Source organism: Schistocerca nitens, chromosome 4, assembly GCF_023898315.1.
Source record: "Schistocerca nitens isolate TAMUIC-IGC-003100 chromosome 4, iqSchNite1.1, whole genome shotgun sequence".
Taxonomy (NCBI): Eukaryota; Metazoa; Arthropoda; class Insecta; order Orthoptera; family Acrididae; genus Schistocerca; species Schistocerca nitens.
Window position 1 is genome coordinate 273,592,919 of NC_064617.1, and position 19,193 is coordinate 273,612,111.

The 19,193-nt window shown below is 43.7% G+C and overlaps 1 protein-coding gene across 1 annotated transcript in view; it reads right to left on the reverse strand.

Moving 5' to 3' along the window:
- Nucleotides 1-19,193, reverse strand: part of LOC126252249 (agrin-like) — a gene marked incomplete at its 5' end in the record, with an annotated part of 306,781 nt that overhangs the window by 270,954 nt on the left and 16,634 nt on the right. Inside the window, one exon of the mRNA XM_049953122.1 lies at nucleotides 12,541-12,756. Within this exon, the coding sequence (XP_049809079.1) occupies nucleotides 12,541-12,756 (216 nt within the window). The remainder of the gene's footprint in view (nucleotides 1-12,540; nucleotides 12,757-19,193) is intronic.

Here is a 19,193-nt window from a genome sequence, read left to right on the forward strand (position 1 = left end):
CTTTTTCCAACAAACAGCTTAGTTCATACATACAATACCAGGAACAAAAATGATCTGCACAAAGACTTAAAAGCACTTACTTTAGTTCAAAAAGGGGTCCACTACTCAGGAACACTCATCTTCAATAATTTGCCAGCAAACATAAAAAATTTAGTTACAAATTAAGATCAATTTAAAAGGAACCTGAAAGACTTACTAGTGGCCAACTCCTTCTACTCCATTGACGAATTTTTTAATAGAAACAAATGATGTATCGTATATATTCATACTATTAGTATTGTTATTTCAGCTAAAAAAAAAAAAGTTGACATGTTCCACATCCACGAGGATCTCCTCAGCATGGATCTATGGAACGAAAAACTAATCTAATCTAATCTAATCTAATCTAATCTCTTTAGTAAACCTGTTGCGCCTTCCAAGCGTTCTGCCAGTCAAACAGTCTTTGGTTCCTCTTCCCCACAAAATTTTCTGTAAGAGGCAGTGAGATGAAAACGAGACAGATGGAAAAAAGTAAGTAAACTGTTTATTATTTCAGAAGTAATCGCCGTAACTGTTAAAAATGGCTCTGAGCACTATGGGACTTAACTTCTGAGGTCATCAGTCCCCTAGAGCTTAGAATTACTTAAACCGAACTAACCTAAGGACATCACACACATCCATGCCCGAGGCAGGATTCGAACCTGCGACCGTAGCGGTCGCGCGGTTCCAGACTGTAGAGCCTAGAACCGTTCGGCCACTCCGGCAGGCGTAACTGTTAATACATTTCTCAAACATTATGAAACGCGACAGATGGTGTTTATTATTTCAGAAGTAATCACCATAATTGTTAAAACAGTTATCCGCCGTTAGACAAGACGGTCAATGCTTTCTGCTTTCTTCAGTGCTCCAAAAATATGCAAATCTCATGGGGAGGTATCGAGACTGTATGAGGATGCGTAAAGCTACCCAGCGAAACTTGTGGAGCGTAGTCAAAACAACCTGCCAACAAATTGTCCGGCCACATGCTGCGAAGGTTGTTTAGAACGTGCTGTAGAAGTTTTGCCGGGAAGCCCTCACACATCCTCCATATAGTCCCGATCTCTCTGCATGCGATATCCATGTTTTTGGAGTCCTGAAGGAAGACATTCTTGGCTGTCGATTTGAATCGCGGTTCCCTAGGTAACCGGAAACACTTTTCCAAGAAAGCTTTGACCCTCTTGTTTCACAGCTGGATAAATGTATTAGTAGATATGGCGAATATTTTTGAAATAATAAAAAGTTTACTGAATTTTTTCCATCTGTCTCGCTTATATGTCATCGTTCCAACTGAACTTCTTCGTAATTGTAATACTTAGGTGTTTCATTGATGTGAATTTGTGTTATTTGTCATGAAACCGAAATTTAACGTATTCGTTTAAAGGCCATGTAAAACTTTCTAGGGTAACGCCAGATACCACTACTGTTTTACGCAGTGGCTTTCCGTCAATTACAAGGAAATGTGACCTTTCTGACAGGAATTCACGAACCTAGTCGCACAACTAAGACGCTACTCCATAGGCAAGCAATATGATTAGAAGCCAAGCCGCTTGTGATGAATTGTGTTAGAAACCGTCCCCCTCCCCCACCCCGCCACACCCCACTCACTGGCGTTAAAGAAAACGCAACTTTTGAACAACCCATTGTGGTATTGAAAGAATTCCAGGAATAGCTTTCTAAACGTTTCAGGACACGGCCAGACTTACATTGTTGGTTTTTGGACTGTTTTCGAGACCGTTTACAGTTTCATTTGAAGGTGGCCCTACATTGATTTCCTCGGGAAGACTTTTCACGTTTCCATAATGAGATTGCAAACGTGATATCAGTGTTCCGATTAACATATTTACGTGAAACATTTCTTCGATTATGAAACAAAATACGAGAGCTGTTCAATAAAGAATGACTATAATTTTTATTTGACAATATACCTTACTCATCCTCATAACTTTACTCATCCTCCTTCTCAAAGTAGCCTCCCACGAATGCGATGCACTTGTCCCAGCGTTTCTGCCAGTCTTCAAATACGTGCTGGAAACCATTTTTTGAGAGGTCCTTCAAAATCGCCTCTGCAGCCTTCACCACTGCTTCTGATGATTGATAATGCCTCCCACGAAAGCGTTTCTTCTTGTCAGGGAATAGAAAGAAGTCACATGGGGCTAAATCCGGACTATAGGGAGGGTGAGGGATTTACTTCACGTTGATTTTTGAAAGATATCGAGCAACAACATTGGCAATATGCGGCCGCGCATTATCGTGGTGCAGCATCCAGCCTGCTTCACGGAAATGTGGTCTTTTGCTCCTGATATGGACTTGCAGTGTTTTCAGGACTTCACTGTAGTATTATCCAGTTACTGCTGTGTGTGCAGATACAACATGCTGATAAACCATTCCATGAATATCAAAGAATGAGATGACCATAACTTTCCCAGCAGAAGCAACCACTTCTTTTTTTTTGGATTGGTGATGAAGGAGATTTCCACACCCAGCTTTGCTGTTTGCTCTCAGGATCAAAATGATGTAGCCAAGTTTCATCAGCAGAGATTACATTTAAAAGAGACTCCAGATCTTCCTCTAACTTCAACGTTCACTGCATGCAGACCAGCACGGGAATGTCCTTTTGTTCGGGAATCAACTGTCTTGGAACCCATCGCGCACAAACACATGGCATGTGTAATTGGGTGGCACCCAATGAAATGATCAGTATTTCAGAAAGTCATCTATAAGTAATTAGTCGATCCTCTCCCACAGTAACAGCACCACTGTTGATGTTTTCTTCCGTAAGAGCAGTAACTGGATCACTGGGTCCACCTTCATTTGAAATTGATTGTCTCCCCTCTTTAAACATTTTAAACCACCTTCGAGCTGTACTGTAGGGAAGAACGGACTCTCCATAGGCCTCCTGTAACATTATATAGGCCTCAGCTGAAGATTTGTTGAGACGAAAGCAGAATTTCAAAGCCGCATATTGTTCCTCGTGTGTTACCTCCACTGCTGCGGTAGGCGATACTGAACATGTCTGACCTTGCCTGCCTCTCAAACGCGAAAACTAGCAGTCCCAACAATGAAACTACTACGGCGTGTTTGTTGCACATAATATAACAGAATATCGTGAGATTAAATTTTAGCACGAGAAATTCTGACCATAAAAAATTATGATCATTCTTTATTGAACAGCCCTCGTAAGTCACGATTACGTGGTGTCGCGAGTGACGAAAATCTGCGAAGCTGTCTGCGTCTGTCCTTATGCAGACAGTTTGTGCCACATACAAATTTTATTAAGTCTTCAGATCACCAAAAATAATTAAATAATAGTAAAAATTTGTTTTGTTTGTGATCTCTGTTGTTCAGAAACATGGAACAAAGCCCCATGTGGCGCTTTGTGTTCCCCCACTTATTGTTCAGACAGCGTGATGTGGTATGAGGGGAAGTGTGGACTCGGGCGAGAGAGATTGATTGCTCGAACACCTCACACGAGCAGTGCCCTCAGCCCTTCTTCCGATGTATCATTTATGATGCCTTTGTCAGTCTTGTTTGGTTTGGACTCGTTTCAGCTAGCTTAGTGTTTAGCTCTGTACAATGATTCGGAAAGATATGGTATGGAATGCTCTGTGTATTCGTGTTTTTGTGCTCAGTAATAAAGTTATTTATTCCTTAGGCATCTTCAATTCGTAAGACCGTATGTACCTCTGGAAAAAGGAGTACTGCAAGACTGAAGAAGAGGTGGCACGAATACAGTGACCCATGAAGCCGGAACAGGCGTCACGCCTAATCCCTGAAAGTGAAGATAACATGACAGAAGATCCTTAGAAGATTTGGTGTTGTGTTAAATGAGTAAACGGATCTGTCATCTGCCCAGATACTCTCAGATCATAATGGCAGTGAAACAGCAGATGACACAGAAAAGGCCGAAATGCTAAACGTCTTTTCCCAAAATTGTTTCATTGAGGAAGATTGAACTCTACTTCCCCCTCCAAACTGTCGCACGAACGACCAAATGACAGTTATGGAGATAAGTGACCAAGAGATAGAAAAGCTACTAAAATCGCTCAACAGGCCACTCGACCTAACGGGATACCAATTCGATTCTACACCGAGTAAGCGAAAGAAATTTCCCTGCTTCTAGCAGCATTGTACTGTAGATCTGAAGAGGAACGAAACGTTCCTAATGATTGGAAATAAGAACAAGTCATTCCTGTTTTCAAGAACGGCCGTCGAACAGACGCAAAAAACTATAGGCCTATATGTGCTGCAATACGACGTTGCATGGACTCGAATAAAGTCTGAAGTAGTGCTGGAGGGAATTGACACCATGAATCCTGCAGGGTTGGCCATAAATCCGTAACACTACGAGGGGGTCGAAATATCTTCTGAACAGCACATTGCAAGGCATCCCAGATATGCTCAATAATGCAATTTTGTCATATGATGACATGGTTGGAGACCGTGGCTGTTATTTGAAGACAGATGTTGATGGTGTTGAGACAGCAACCAGCCATAGATTTATTTTCAGTTCCTTTATCCAAAATGTACCGTTATCGGTTTCGAATCATTACGATTCATCTTCAGACGGCTTTCATGCTTTCATTACAACATGTGGTGTGTTTTTTCGCAGATTAATTCTCCTAAAATATAAATAATACATAATTATAAGCACGCCACGCAGATGATCGAGTTACAGTTTTTCATTGGATGTTACTTACGTGAAATGTCGGTTTGGAGTGTTTGTTTCCGTAACATTCATCCAACAGATGAGAATACATTCCGACTGCATTCTTAACGTTGCGCTGAAGATCTACACTATGTGATCAAATGTGTCCGGAGACCTGGCTAAAAATAACTTACAAGATCATGGCACCTTCAATACGGCGTAGGCCCACCCATAGCCTTGATGACAGCTTCCACTTTTGCAGGTATACGTTCAATCAGGAGCTAGAAACTTTGTTGGGGAATGGCAACCCCATTCTTCACGTAGTGCTGCACTGAGGAGAGGCATCGATGTCGGTCGGTGAGGCCTGGCACGAAGTAGGTGTTCCAAAACATCCCAAAGGTGTTCTATAGGATTCAGGTCAGGACTCTGTGCAGGCCAGTCCATTACAGGGATGTTATTCTTGTGTGACCACTCCGCTACAGGCCGTGCATTGTGAGCAGGTGCTTGGTCGTGTTGAAAGGTGCAATCGCGATCCCCGAATTGTTCTTCAATAGTGGAAAGCAAGAAGGTGCTTAAAACATCAATGTAGACCTGTGCTGTGATAGTGCCATGCAAAACAACAAGGGGTGCAAGCCCCCTCCATGAAATACACGACCACACCATAACACCACCGCCTCCGAATTTTACTGTTGGCACTACACACGCTGGCGCATGACGTTCACCGAGCATTCGCCATACCCACACCCTGCCATCGGATCGCCACATTGTGTACCGTGATTCGTCACGCCACACAACGTTTTTCAATTGTTCAACCGTCCAATGTTTACGCTTCTTACACCAAGCGAAGCGCCGTTTGGCATTTACCGGCGTGATGTGTGTCTTATGAGCAGCCGCTCGACCATGAAATCCAAGTTTTCTCACCTCCCGCCTAACTGTCATAGTACCTACAGTGGATCCCGATGCGGTTTGGAATTTTTGTGTGATGGTCTGGATAGATGTCTGCCTATTACACATTACGACTCTCTTCAACTGTCGACGGCCTCTCAGTCAACAACGAGGTCGGCCTGTACGCTTTTGGCTGTACGTGTCCCTTCACGTTTCCACTTCACTATCACATCGTAAAGAGTGGACCTAGGGATGTTTAGGAGTTTCAAATCTCGCGTACAGACGTATGACACAAGTGACACCCACTCACCTGACCACGTTCGAAGTCCGTGAGTTCTGCGGAGCGCTCCATTCTGCTCTCTCCCGATGTCTGATGACTACTGAGGTCGCTGATATGGAGTACCTGGCAATAGCTGGAAGCACAATGCACCTAATATGAAAAACGTATGTCTTTGGGGGTGTACGGATACTTTTGACCACACAGTGTACATCTACATGGATACTCTCCAAATCACATTTAAAAAGTGCCCGGCTGATGGCTCTCCGAACCACCTTCATAATACTCTATTATTCCATTCTCGTATAGCGCGCGAAAAGGACGATCAACTACATTTATCCGTACGAGCTCTGATTTCCCTTATTTTAGCATGGTGATCGTTTCTTTCTATGAAGATCGTTGTCAACAAAATACTTTTGCATTCGGAGGAGAAAGTTGGTGATTAGAATTTAGTGAGAAGATTCCGCAGCAGCGATAAACGCCTTTGTTTTAATGATGTCCACCCTAAATCTTGTATCATTTCAGTGGCACTCTCTCCGTTATTTCGCGATAATATAAAACGTGCTGCCCTTCTCTGAACTTTTTCGATGTACTCCGTCAATCCTATTTGGTAAGGATACCACACCGCGCAGCAGTATTCTAAAAGAGGACGGACAAGCGTAGTGTAGGCAGGATGAAGATATCGACTTAGCTTCGGCCAATTGCCTACCGAGTATGTTCAGCCAATGACCGGACGACATCGGACAGAAGCCTAGTGGGAAGATAGAAGAGCAGCGCACTTGGTTATAGATCATCGTCCAGGGCTACTAGGCAAGGAACGTCGTTTAGTGAACTCTTAGAAGTCAACAGACAGCTGTTGTAAATTGAATTTGCTATGTGCTGTGAACTTTGCCTACGAATATTTGCGCTTAGCCGTTGAAGGCCTTTTTGTGTTATACTGCATGCGGAGCACTGAAAGACTTAAGTCTGAACAAGGCCCCGGGAGTAGACAACATTCCATTAGAACTACTGATAGCCTTGGGAGAGCCAGCCCTGACAAAACACCATCTGGTAACCTAGATGTATGAGAAAGGCGAAATACTCTCAGACTTCAAGAAGAATAATCCCAATCCCAAACAAAGCGGGTGTTGACAAGTCTGGAAAATACCGAAATATCAGTTTAATGAGTCATGGCTGTAAAATAGTAACACGAATTCCTTACAGACGAATGGAAAAACTGGTAGAAGCCGAGCTTGAGGAAGATCAGTTTGGATTCCGTAGAAATGTTGGAACACGTGAGGCAATACTGACCCTACGACATATCTTAGAAGGTAGATGAAGGAAAGCATTTGTAGACTTAGAGAATGCTTTTGACAATACTCTCTTTCAAATTCTGAAGGTGGTAGGAATCAAATACAGGGAGCGAAGGCTATTTACAATTTGTACAGAAACCAGATGGCAGTTATAAAAGTCGAGGGACATGAAAGGGAAGCAGTGCTTGGGAAGGGAATGAGACATGGTCGTAGCCTATGGCCGATGTTATTCAATCTGTATATTGAGTAAGCAGTAAAGGAAACAAAAGAAAAATTCGGAGTAGAAATTAAAATCCACGGAGAAGAAATAAAAACTTTGAGGTTTGCTGACGACCTTGTAATTCTGTCAGAGACAGATCAGTTGAACGGAATGGGCAGTGTCTTAAAAGGAGGATATAAGATGAACACGAAGAAAAGCAAAATGAGGATAATGGGATGTGGTCGAATTGAATCAGGTGATGCTGACGGAATTAGATTAGGAAATGAGACACTTAAAGTAGTAGATGAGTTTTGCTATTTGGGCAGCAAAGTAACTGGTGATGGTCGAAGTAGATAGGATATAAAATGTAGACTGGCAATGGCAAGAAAAGCGTTTCTGAAGAAGAGAAATTTGTTGACATCGAGTATAGATATAAGTGTCAGGAAGTCTTTTCTGAAAGTATTTGCATGGAGTGTAGCCATGTATGGAAATGAAACATGGACGATAAATAGTTTGGACAAGAAGAGAATAGAAGCTTTCGAAATGTGGTGCTACAGAAGAATGCTGAAGGTAAGGTGGGGAGGTACTGAATCGAATTTGTGAGAAGAGGAATTTATGGAACAACTTGACTATAAGAAGGGATCGGTTGGTAGGACATATTCTGAGGCATCAAGGGACCGCCAATTTAGTATTGTACGGCAGCGTGGAGGGTAAAAATCGGAGAGGGAGACCAAGAGATGAATAAACTGAGCAGATGCAGGAGGATGTAGGCTGCAGTAGTTTCTTGGAGATGAAGAAGCTTGCACAAGGTAGAGTAGCATGGAGAGCTGCATCAAACAAGTCTCTGGACTGAAGACTACAGCCGGCCGGAGTGGCCGAGCGGTTCTAGGCGCTGCGGTCTGGATCCGCGCGACCGCTACGGTCGCAGGTTCGTATCCTGCCTCGGGCATGGATGTGTGTGATGTCCTTAGGTTAGTTGGGTTTAAGTAGTTCTAAGTTCTAGGGGACTGATAACCTTAGAAGGTAAGTTCCATAGTGCTCAGAGCCATTGTTTGAAGACTACAACAACAACAACAACAACAACAACATTACATGCAATGTTACAGACTTAATCATTCAACAAGTCACAAAGATAAGTAAATCTTTTAACTCATTTGTGTGACTTTGTTACTAATTTGTTGGAATGTTGAAGTATCTTCGTTCTGCGATCCTGTTACCTGACCCAGGGGCAGGGAGAAATTGTCTTAGCGGTGTACTGCACTAGAAGCCGTTTCACGGACTCACGGGCTCAGCCTACCGTAACAACAGTGGCAACTCGGCCTCCACACTAGTAGCGACGAGGCCTTTGCAAAGCTGGCGACGAGGGTTTACAAAAGTATGAATGTAGATGTAGGAGTTTCATTGTTGTTGTTGTTGTGGTCTTCAGTCCTGAGACTGGTTTGATGCAGCTCTCCATGCTACTCTATCCTGTGTAAGCTTCTTCATCTCCCAGTACCTACTGCAACCTACATCCTTCTGAATCTGCTTAGTGTATTCATCTCTTGGTCTCCCTCTACGATTTTTACCCTCCACGCTGCCCTCCAATACTAAATTGGTGATCCCTCTATGTCTCAGAACATGTCCTACCAACCGATCCCTTCTTCTAGTCAAGTTATGCCACAAGCTCCTCTTCTCCCCAATTCTATTCAATACCTCCTCATTAGTTATGTGATCTACCCATCTAATCTTCAGCATTCTTCTGTAGCACCACATTTCGAAAGCTTCTATTCTCTACACTCCATACAAATACATTCAGAAACGACTTCCAGGCATTTAAATCTATACTCGATGTTAACAAATTTTTCTTCTTCACAAACGCTTTCCTTGCCATTGCCAGTCTACATTTTATATCTGTTGTGGATTGGCAAGACAGCCAACGCACTAGGAGGAAGCCGAAAGGCACGCGTTTAAGCTCACGCAGGCTGGCGTGAGGTCTGGAACAGGACACGGAAATGAGACTAGTAAAAAAGGAACGTATCTTCTGGAATACTTAACTTTAATCCATAATTGGTGAATATCGCTCTTGACGGTACATGTTTTACAGCATCAATAGTAACTGGTAATGGCGCCTTGCTAGGTCGTACCAAATGAACTAGCTGAAGGCTAAGCTAACTATCGTCTCGGCAAATGAGAGCGTAATTTGTCAGCGAACCATCGCTAGCAAAGTCGGCTGTACAACTGGGGCGAGTGCTAGGAAGTCTCTCTAGACCTGCCGTATGGCGGCGCTCGGTCTGCAATCACTGATAGTGGCGACACGCGGGTCCGACGTATACTACCGGACCGCGGCCGATTTAAACGCTACCACCTAGCAAGTGTGGTGTCTTGCGGTGTCACCACAATATCCTCTCTACTTCGATCATCATCAGTTATTTTGCTCCCCAAATAGCAAAACTCCTTTACCACTTTGTGTCTCATTTCCTAATCTAATTCCCGCAGCATCACTAGACTTAATTCGACTACATTCCATTATACTCGTTTTGCTTTTGTTGATGTTCATCTTATTCCCTCCTATCAAGACACTGTCCATTCCGTTCAATTGCTCTCCCAAGTCCTTTGCTGTCTTTGACAGAATTACAATGTCATCGGCGAACCTCAAAGTTTTTATTTCTTCTCTATGGATTTTAATGCCTACTCCGAACTTTTCTTTTGTTCCTTTATTGCTTGCTCAATATACAGATTGAATAACATCGGGGATAGGCTACAACCCTGTCTCACTCCCTTCCCAACCACTGCTTCCCTTTCATACCCCTAGACTCTTATAACTGCCATCTGGTTTCTGTACAAATTGTAAATAGCCTTTCGCTCCCTGTATTTTACCCCTGCCACCTTCAGAATTTGAAAGAGAGTATTCCAATCAACATTGTCAAAAGCTTTCTCTAAGTCTACAAATGCTAGAAACGTAGATTTGCCTTTCCTTAATCTTTCTTCTAAGATAAGTCGTAGGGTCAGTATTGCCTCACGTGTTCCAACATTTCTACGGAATCCAAACTGATCTTCCCCGAGGTCGGCTTCTATCAGTTTTTCCATTTGTCTGTAAAGAATTCGCGTTAGGAATTTGGAGCTCTGACTTATTAAACTGATTGTTCGGTAATTTTCACATCTATCAACACCTGCTTTCTTTGGGATTGGAATTATTATATTCTTCTTGAAGTCTGAGGGTATTTCGCCTGTCTCATACATCTTGCTCACCAGATGGTAGAGTTTTGTCAGGACTGGCTCTCCCAAGGCTGTCAGTAGTTCTAATGGAATGTTGTCTTCTCCGGGGGCCTTGTTTCGACTCAGGTCTTTCAATGCTCTGTCAAACTCTTTACGCAGTATCATATCTCCCATTTCATCTTCATCTACATCCTCTTCCATTTCCATAATATTGTCCTCAAGTACGTCGCCCTTGTATAGACCCTCTGTATACTCCTTCCACCTTTCTGCTTTCCCTTCTTTGCTTAGAACTGGGTTTCCATCAAAGCTCTTGATATTCATGCAAGTGGTTCTCCTTTCTCCAAAGGTCTCTTTAATTATCCTGTAGGCAGTATCTATCTTACCCCTAGTGAGATAAGCCTCTACATCCTTACATTTGTCCTCTAGCCATCGCTGCTTAGCCATTTTGCACTCCCTGTCGATCTCATTTTTGAGACGTTTGTATTCCTTTTTGCCTGCTTCATTTACTGCATTTTAATATTTTCTCCTTCCATCAATTAAATTCAATATTTCTTCTGTTACCCAAGGATTTCTACTAGTCCACGACTTTTTATCTACCTGATCCTCTGCTGCCTTCACTACTTCATCCCTCAAAGCTACCCATTCTTCTTCTACTGTATTTCTTTCCCCCATTCCTGTCAATTGTTCCCTTATGCTCTCCCTGAAACTCTGTACAACCTCTGGTTCTTTCAGTTTATCCAGGTCCCATCTCCTTAAATTCCCACCTTTTTGCAGTTTCTTCAGTTTTAATCTACAGGTCATAACCAATAGATTGTGGTCAGAGTCCACATCTGCCCCTGGAAATGTCTTACAATTTAAAACCTGGTTCCTAAATCTCTGTCTTACCACTATATAATCTATCTGATACCTTTTAGTATCTCCAGGGTTCTTCCATGTATACAACCTTCTTTCATGATTCTTGAACCAAGTGTTGGTTATGATTAAGTTATGCTCTGCGCAAAATTCAACCAGGCGGCTTCCTCTTTCATTTCTTAGCCCCAATCCATATTCACCTACTATGTTTCCTTCTCTCCCTTTTCCTACTGACGAATTCCAGTCACCGATGACTATTAAATTTTCGTCTCCCTTCTGTACCTGAATAATGTCTTTTATCTCATCATACATTTCATTAATTTCTTCGTCATCTGCAGAGCTAGTTGTCATATAAACTTGTACTACTGTAGTAGGCATGGGCTTCGTGTCTATCTTGGCCACAATAATGCGTTCACTATGCTGTTTGTAGTAGCTTACCCGTACTCCTATTTTTTTGTTCATTATTAAACCTACACCTGCATTACCCCTATTTGATTTTGTATTTATAACCATGTATTCGCTTGACCAAAAGTCTTGTTCCTCCTGCCACCGAACTTCACTAATTCCACTATATCTAACTTTAACCTATCCATTTCCCTTTTTAAATTTTCTAACCTACCTGCCCGATTAAGGGATCTGACATTCCACGCTCCGATCCGTAGAACGCAAGTTTTCTTTCTCCTGATAACGACGTCCTCTCGAGTAGTCCCCGCCCGGAGATCCAAATGGGGGACTATTTTATCTCTGGAATATTTTACCCAAGAGGACGTCATTATCATTAACAGTACAGTAAAGCTGCATGCCCTCGGGAAAAATTACGGCTGTAGTTTCCCCTTGCTTTCAGCCGTTCGCAGTACCAGAACAGCAAGGCCGTTTTGGTTAGTGTTACAAGGCCGGATCAGTCAATCATCCAGACTGTTGCCCCTGCAACTACTGAAAAGGCTGCTGCCCCTCTTCAGGAACCACACGTTTGTCTGGCCTCTCAACAGATACCCGTCCGTTGTGGTTGCACCTACGGTACGGCTATCTGTATCGTTGAGCACGCAAGCCTCCGCAGCAACGGCAAGGTCAATGGTTCATGGGGAGGAGTTTCATTAGCCTCCGGATTTTCTAGTGACAGGTTCCGAGACTGAGTCGATGTGGCTGGCGCAGAGAGTAGAAGGAAGAGTGTTACTACCTTCGGAGCACTTGCCGCGGAAGAGCACGGTGAGGGCCCTGCGGGTGCGGCAGGCCTCCTGGCGCAGCGAGCACTCGTTGGCGTAGGTGCGGCCGTCGGAGGCGCAGACGGGCGTCAGGTCGAGCGGGCACGTCTCGCCGCAGCGGCACGACGGCTGCCGGTCAGCGTCCAGCTGGCACACCTCGGGCGGCGCGCACCGCACCGACTCGCACGGATCTGCCGCAACACAGGCAGAGGGAGGCGTTAAGGGGGGCCGGATTGGAGCACGAGAGGCATCGCAGCACATTTTCATTTCCACTGTCTATACCGGGTGATCAAAAAGTCAGTATAAATTTGAAAACTTAATAAACTACGCAATAATGTAGATAGAGAGGTACAAATTGACACACATGCTTCGAATGACATGGGGTTTTATTAGAACAAAAAAAAAAAAAACAAAGTTCACAAAATGTCTGACGGATGGCGCTGGGCAGCAAAATTGCTACGGTGACGGGTGAGAGGTACGCTGATATGTTACAGAATCGCTTCATTCCCATCCTGGCTGATAAACACCTGCTGGAACGTACGATGTTTATGCAGGTTGGCGCTCCACCCCATATCGCTAGATACGTGAAAGATCTCTCGCGCGCGTCGTTTGGTGATGATCGTGTGCTCAGCCGCAACTTTCGTCGCGCTTGGCCTCCCAGGTCGCCAGACCTCAGTCCGTGCGATTATTGGCTTTGGGGTTACCTGAAGCAAAACCGACTCAAAGGAAGGCCTCGGCGCTTGTTCGTGACGTCACGTCAGCTAGGCACGGCGAATGCCAGGACTGTTGCAGGCAGAAACGCCTGGGCGTGCTTATCACTATAAATCTCTTATTTTTGGACAAAATGTTTGGCATTGTTTTGGATTCTGCAGTTTTATTTAGATGAAAGATTTTCTTACTATCGTAAAGCTACAAATGAAGATCATAGTTCTATATTACTGAATCCTGTCGAAACAAACGTAGATCAATATGAGAAGATGCTTTGCCCCATTGCAAGCTTCGGAAATTTTACATTCAAGTAACTATATTTACTTGATGCATTTTGTTATCGAAGCTTACCCCAACCCCCTCACAATGAACTCGTTTCTTTTATTTATTTATTTATTTTCGTTTGACATCGTCACTGGAAATGTGAACCAATTTACATTTGTAAATGTCCAGCTGTTGCCAGTCATTAGACTACAGTCGTTTTCAACGAAAGGAATTCTAAACAGGAAAAAAAAATAGCTTCATACATTGAAAATACTGCTGAGCTTAAACTTTTTTAAACATGCACATTAGAAAAGATAAATATTCCCCTCTTGCAACTGAAAGGAGGAACTTTATAAGATAAAAAAAATTATTTGATAAAACAAGTATCTCCCTTTTGCCTCTTCTTCTGTCCCCCACCCCCTTCCCCAACATGTACAATCGCTAGATATTTCATTAACAATCAGTGCTCCTCACCCCATAGTCAACCAAGATACCTAAAGAAGAGCACCAATATGTTCACAGTTTCTTGTAAAAGCAACCCAATACAAACGTAACTTCCTCAGATTTACAAATAAGGTAAAGAAGCACGAATTCTGTTGCTGCTGGACCTATAGTTGTTTTTGTATGTCAATCCTTAAAACAGGTGGAAGTTTAAGTTCAGGAGTACACTATTTGTTAAGAAGTGTAATGAACTGCACAATTAATTGATTGCAGAAATCTCTCAGAACAATGTGTGTTGCTCAACTACCGCCAATAGTTTCACATTTTCCTGTGTCCGTGAGGCAGACACCACCATTATGTGTATGCCTGCAACAAACCTGGCGTTCGCCGTGCGTAGCTGACGTGACGTCACCAACAAGCGCCGAGGCCTCCCTTTGAGTCGGTGTTGCCTGAAGTCGCAAGTGTATCGTGATCGACCGACATCTCTAGGGATGCTGAAAGACAACACCCGACGCCAAAGCATCACCATAACTCCGGACATGCTTTATAGTGCTGTTCACAACATTATTCCTCGACTACAGCTATTGTTGAGCAATTATGGTGGACATATTGAGCATTTCCTGTAAAGAACATCATCTTTGCTTTGTCTTACTTTGTTATGCTAATTGTTGCTATTCTGATCAGACGAAGCTCCATCTGTCGGAAATTTAGTGAACTTTTGTATTTTTTTGGTTCTAATAAAATCCCATGTCATTCCAAGCATGTGTGTCAATTTGTACCTCTCTATCTACATTATTCCGTGATTTATTCAGTTTTCAAATTTATACTGAATTTTTGATCACCGGGTACTTTTACAAATAAAGTCATAAGACATTGTCAGCATGACCAGGAAGGATTCAAGATTCACACTCATAGCAGCAGATGTTCCACAATATAACCAAATAATTTTTTTTACATGTGAAATTTCATCATGTTTTCACCTTCTATTGGTTGCATTTCTTGCTATAGGTACACTTTTCTTCATAAGAGAGATTCTTCGATGAATTTTGCGTAGCAAACAAACCATACTTACGGATGTATGAAACTCTACAATTTACGCCATTCATGAAAAAATGAATGAGCTATTACATTTTGAACTTCATATTTAGAAAAATCTTAAATTTTATAGTTAACAATATCAGTTTCTAGAACGAAAATTTTCACTCTGTTGCGCAGTGTGCGCTGATATGAAACTTCCTGGCAGTTTAAACAGTGTGCCGGACCCAGAATCGAACTCGGGACCTTTGCCTTTCACGAGCAAGTGCTCTACCAACCGAGGTACCAAGGACGACGCATGACCACCCTCACTGCTTTACTTCCGCCAGTACCTCGTCTCCTACGTTCCAAACTTCACAGAAGCTCTCCGAGTTCGAGTTGCGGTCCGGGACACAGTTTTAATCTGACAGGAAGTTTCATACAAGCGCAGACTCCGCTGAAGAGTGAAAATTTCATTCTGAAAACATCCCCCAGGCTGTGGCTAAGCCATGTCTCCGCAGCAGCCTTTCTGCCAGAAGTGCTTGGTCTGAAGGAGAGCTTCTGTGAAGCTTGGAAGGTAGGAGATGAACTGGCGGAAGTAAAGCTGTGAGTCGTGCTTCGGTAGCTCAGACAGATGCCGGCACTGTAGCTCAGCGTGTTCGGTCAGAGGGCTGAGTGCTCTCTGTAATAAAAAAAAATAAAATAAAATAAAAAAAAACTGAGTCAAAGAATCAACGATCAACTTGAACGGATGTCTTGTGACGTCCGCCCAGACCAAACGCAACGAACTATATCGAACAAAATGCAAGAGGGAAAAAAAAGAAAGATAAGTAGAGCACAATCCCGCGGAAGGCAAAGGTCCCGAGTTCGACTCCCGGTGCGGCACACAGTTTTAATCTGCCAGGAAGTTCCATCTCAATTTTTACCACAGTTTTTACTGCATTTGGAAAATTCTAGAGTTTTGCATAAAGGAGTTTGTGTTTAATAAACATACCAAGTTCTAAAATAATAGGACTTTTACTTTGGATGTTACATGTACCTAAGTACAGAAATGTGTTTTGCAGAAAATGGCCGATAAAGTTTCTGCTTGTATCTGGCATTTTTTTAGAACTTTCGAGCACGATAAGCAGGTCCTTTTTCGTTTTCTAAATTTGTTTTCTTCCATTTCACATTCCTATGATGCACTCTTCTTGATTTTATCACTTCCAAAAACGATTTACCTGCTTTCACTAGAAGCTCTCTGTCTATCGCATACAAAGCTTCAATGCAGTTCACTCGGGGCTTAATTCCCATTTTCTTTAAAACGTATTTCCTGCTTTGCACCCCATCATTAAAACATGGAACTGCATCATAAACACCAATAGCAAGTGCATTTCTTCCCACAAATGGTTCAAATGGCTCTGAGCACTATGGGACTTAACATCTGAGATCATCAGTTCCCTAGAACTTAGAACTAATTAACCTTAACTAACCTAAGGACATCACACACATCCATTCCAGAGGCAGGATTCGAACCTGCGACCCTAGCGATCGCGCGGTTCCAGACTGAAGCGCCTAGAACCGCTGGACCACAATGGCCGGCCTTTCTTCTCATAAAAATGGGATTTGGCAATCTTTTCCATACATATTGGTTAAAACTTTCATTTGCGTTTTGGGTACCGCCATGAAAAAATTTCTTCAATAAGTTTTCATTTGAAAGGGCCCTGAACATAGATTTGATGGCTTCCATTACAGCAGTTGGTAGGCAATTCCTGTGATGATATTCTTCACCACTAGCAATTGACCTTTGGCAGCCACACCATGATTCGCTTCCTTCTGGGCACAAGATGTGGATAGGGTTAATGTCTGTGGACATTTTCTGGCAGTATAAGGCCCAAACTGCTTGTTTCATATGTTTCAAGTCCCCTGTGTTCCTTCTTATTGCCAAGCCATAATATGTCTGTAGCTTGTCAATTGCTCCATCCGTCAGTCACCCTCTTCCTTTTATTCTCTTCCAATCAGATAATTTTTGTCCTGACAAATCTTGTCTCAGCCTTATAAGTCTAGTGCAAAGTCTTTTATGTACATGTCCGACAGACTCGAACTTCTGCACAACAGTCTGAGCTCCATAGGGAGCACATTTTTGAAACTCAAGGAAAGCTTTTCTGTCACCATCATCTTGCTACATTTGAGACCAAATAACGTGCTTTATGATCTCTCAAATATATATATATTTTATACATCAAACTATTCAGGAAGACGTGCACTGCCAAATAGGCGTATTTTTGAAACTCGATTTTTTTTAAATCTTTGACGTCCGGCCTCCTTAAGGATAGTGCGGCAGCGGTCTAGTAGCTCAAAAGCTTGCAAAATTCCAATACACAGGGGTCGGGTAAATATTAAAAAAAAACAGCGTTAGAAGCGTATGTAGGTGCGCTGTTGTATTTGACCACGAACGGCACCTGTGCAATGAACTCAATACTTTGCAAGTGTCAATTGTGGTCAGAATAGTGTTCTGTGTAGTTGTGAGAGCATTATGTCGGAACTAAGTGAATTAAGTCGGCAAACTGTTGGTCGTATGTTGGGTGCTTCTGTTACCAAGGTAACAGCAGTTTTTGATGCTTCAGGAGGTGCTGTATCGAATATTTATACCGCATGCGGGGAAAGCGGAAATACGTCATCCACTAAGTCACAACGCGGACGAAACTGTGAGTTGAGTCATCGTGGCAGACGGTCATTAAAGAGAATTGTGACGAAAAATAAGAGGACGACTGCTGAAAAAGGCACTGCAGAAATGAATGTCGCTCTCGCGAACCGCGTCAGCGCCGAAACAACACGAAAGGAGCTCAAGAAGCAGGAAATCGCAGAGCGACCTGGAATTCCATAACCAAACGGTTCAAATGGCTCTGAGCACTATGGGACTTAACATTTGAGGTCATTAGTCCCCTACGGGGTCAGGGATTTTCTCTGCCTCGTGATGACTGGGTGTTGTGTGCTGTCCTTAGGTTAGTTAGGTTTAAGTAGTTCTAAGTTCTAGGGGACTGATGACCATAGTGCTCAGAGCCATTTGAACCATTTGAACCATCAGTCCCCTACAACTTAGAACTACTTTAACTAACCTAAGGACATCACACACATCCATGCCCGAGGCAGGATTCGAACCTGCGACCGTAGCGGTCGCGCGGTTCCAGACTGAAGCGCCTAGCACCGCACGGCCACACCGGCCGGCATTCCATAACCACTCATCAGGGATGCCGATGCCTCTCACAGAGGGACGTTGTGGCGAAGTCATAAAACCTGGACTATGGAGCAGTGGAATAGTCATTTGATAGGACGTGTCTTGTTTCCCACTGTTTCCAACTACGTCCCAAGATTGAAACGAGGTGGGGTTCGGTGATATGGACAGCCCCGTCGTAGTATTCACCGGACCCCATGGTTACCTTGCACGATTACTGAGCAGTGGTAAAAACTGCTGTTTTGAAGAGCGCGCCGCAGCGCGTAGTGTGAAGCAGTCGCCCTCCGTTTCTGGCGGTGGCGCCGCTGTGGCAGTCGCAGCTTTGGTGTCTCCCTCTGGTGGGAAAGGGGAAAAGTAGCCTGTTCACGTGAATTTAAGGTGCGCTATGAGCTCACCAGTCGGTCAGTCTAGGTTAGTCAGTCTGGAGTGAGTCTGGAGTCAGTCTGGGTCTGTCTCCGGTCCGCATTTCTGAGGCAGTGAGTGTCTGTCTGTCGTCCGGAGTGCTAGTAGGTCTTTCGTTCGGATCAATCTTTAAAGCCGGATAAATGAGAGTCTTTCCACTCTGCCAGTAAGAGAACTCAGCGAGTGGTCGCACGGTCGGGGCTTAATCCTGCATCTGAGTTTGCGCGTTAGGACGCCAGTCTGCTCGAGTTTGCTCAGGCAATGGTCATGGGCGGTTGGATCGATCGTTTGGTCGGTCGCGCACTGAGACACTTGTCCGTTTTGAGCGTCGGCGCATGTGAGGTCGCCACGTGAGTCCAGTGGGCCACGCCGTATAGCGAGGGGTAGTGGCTTCGCGGTCGACACGAGAGCAACAGGAGTCAACCCGCGACATCAGTCTGGCCGGTGCGAGCTGCGACGCCGTGGTGTAACTGGCTCTCCGAGCGCTTCTGGGCCCCTTCAGTTACCATCTTGTGGAGCTTGGCTCGGTCCTTTCCTGGTACAGAGATGTCGTTTTGCCAGTGGGCGTGTTTCCTCTGCACGGTT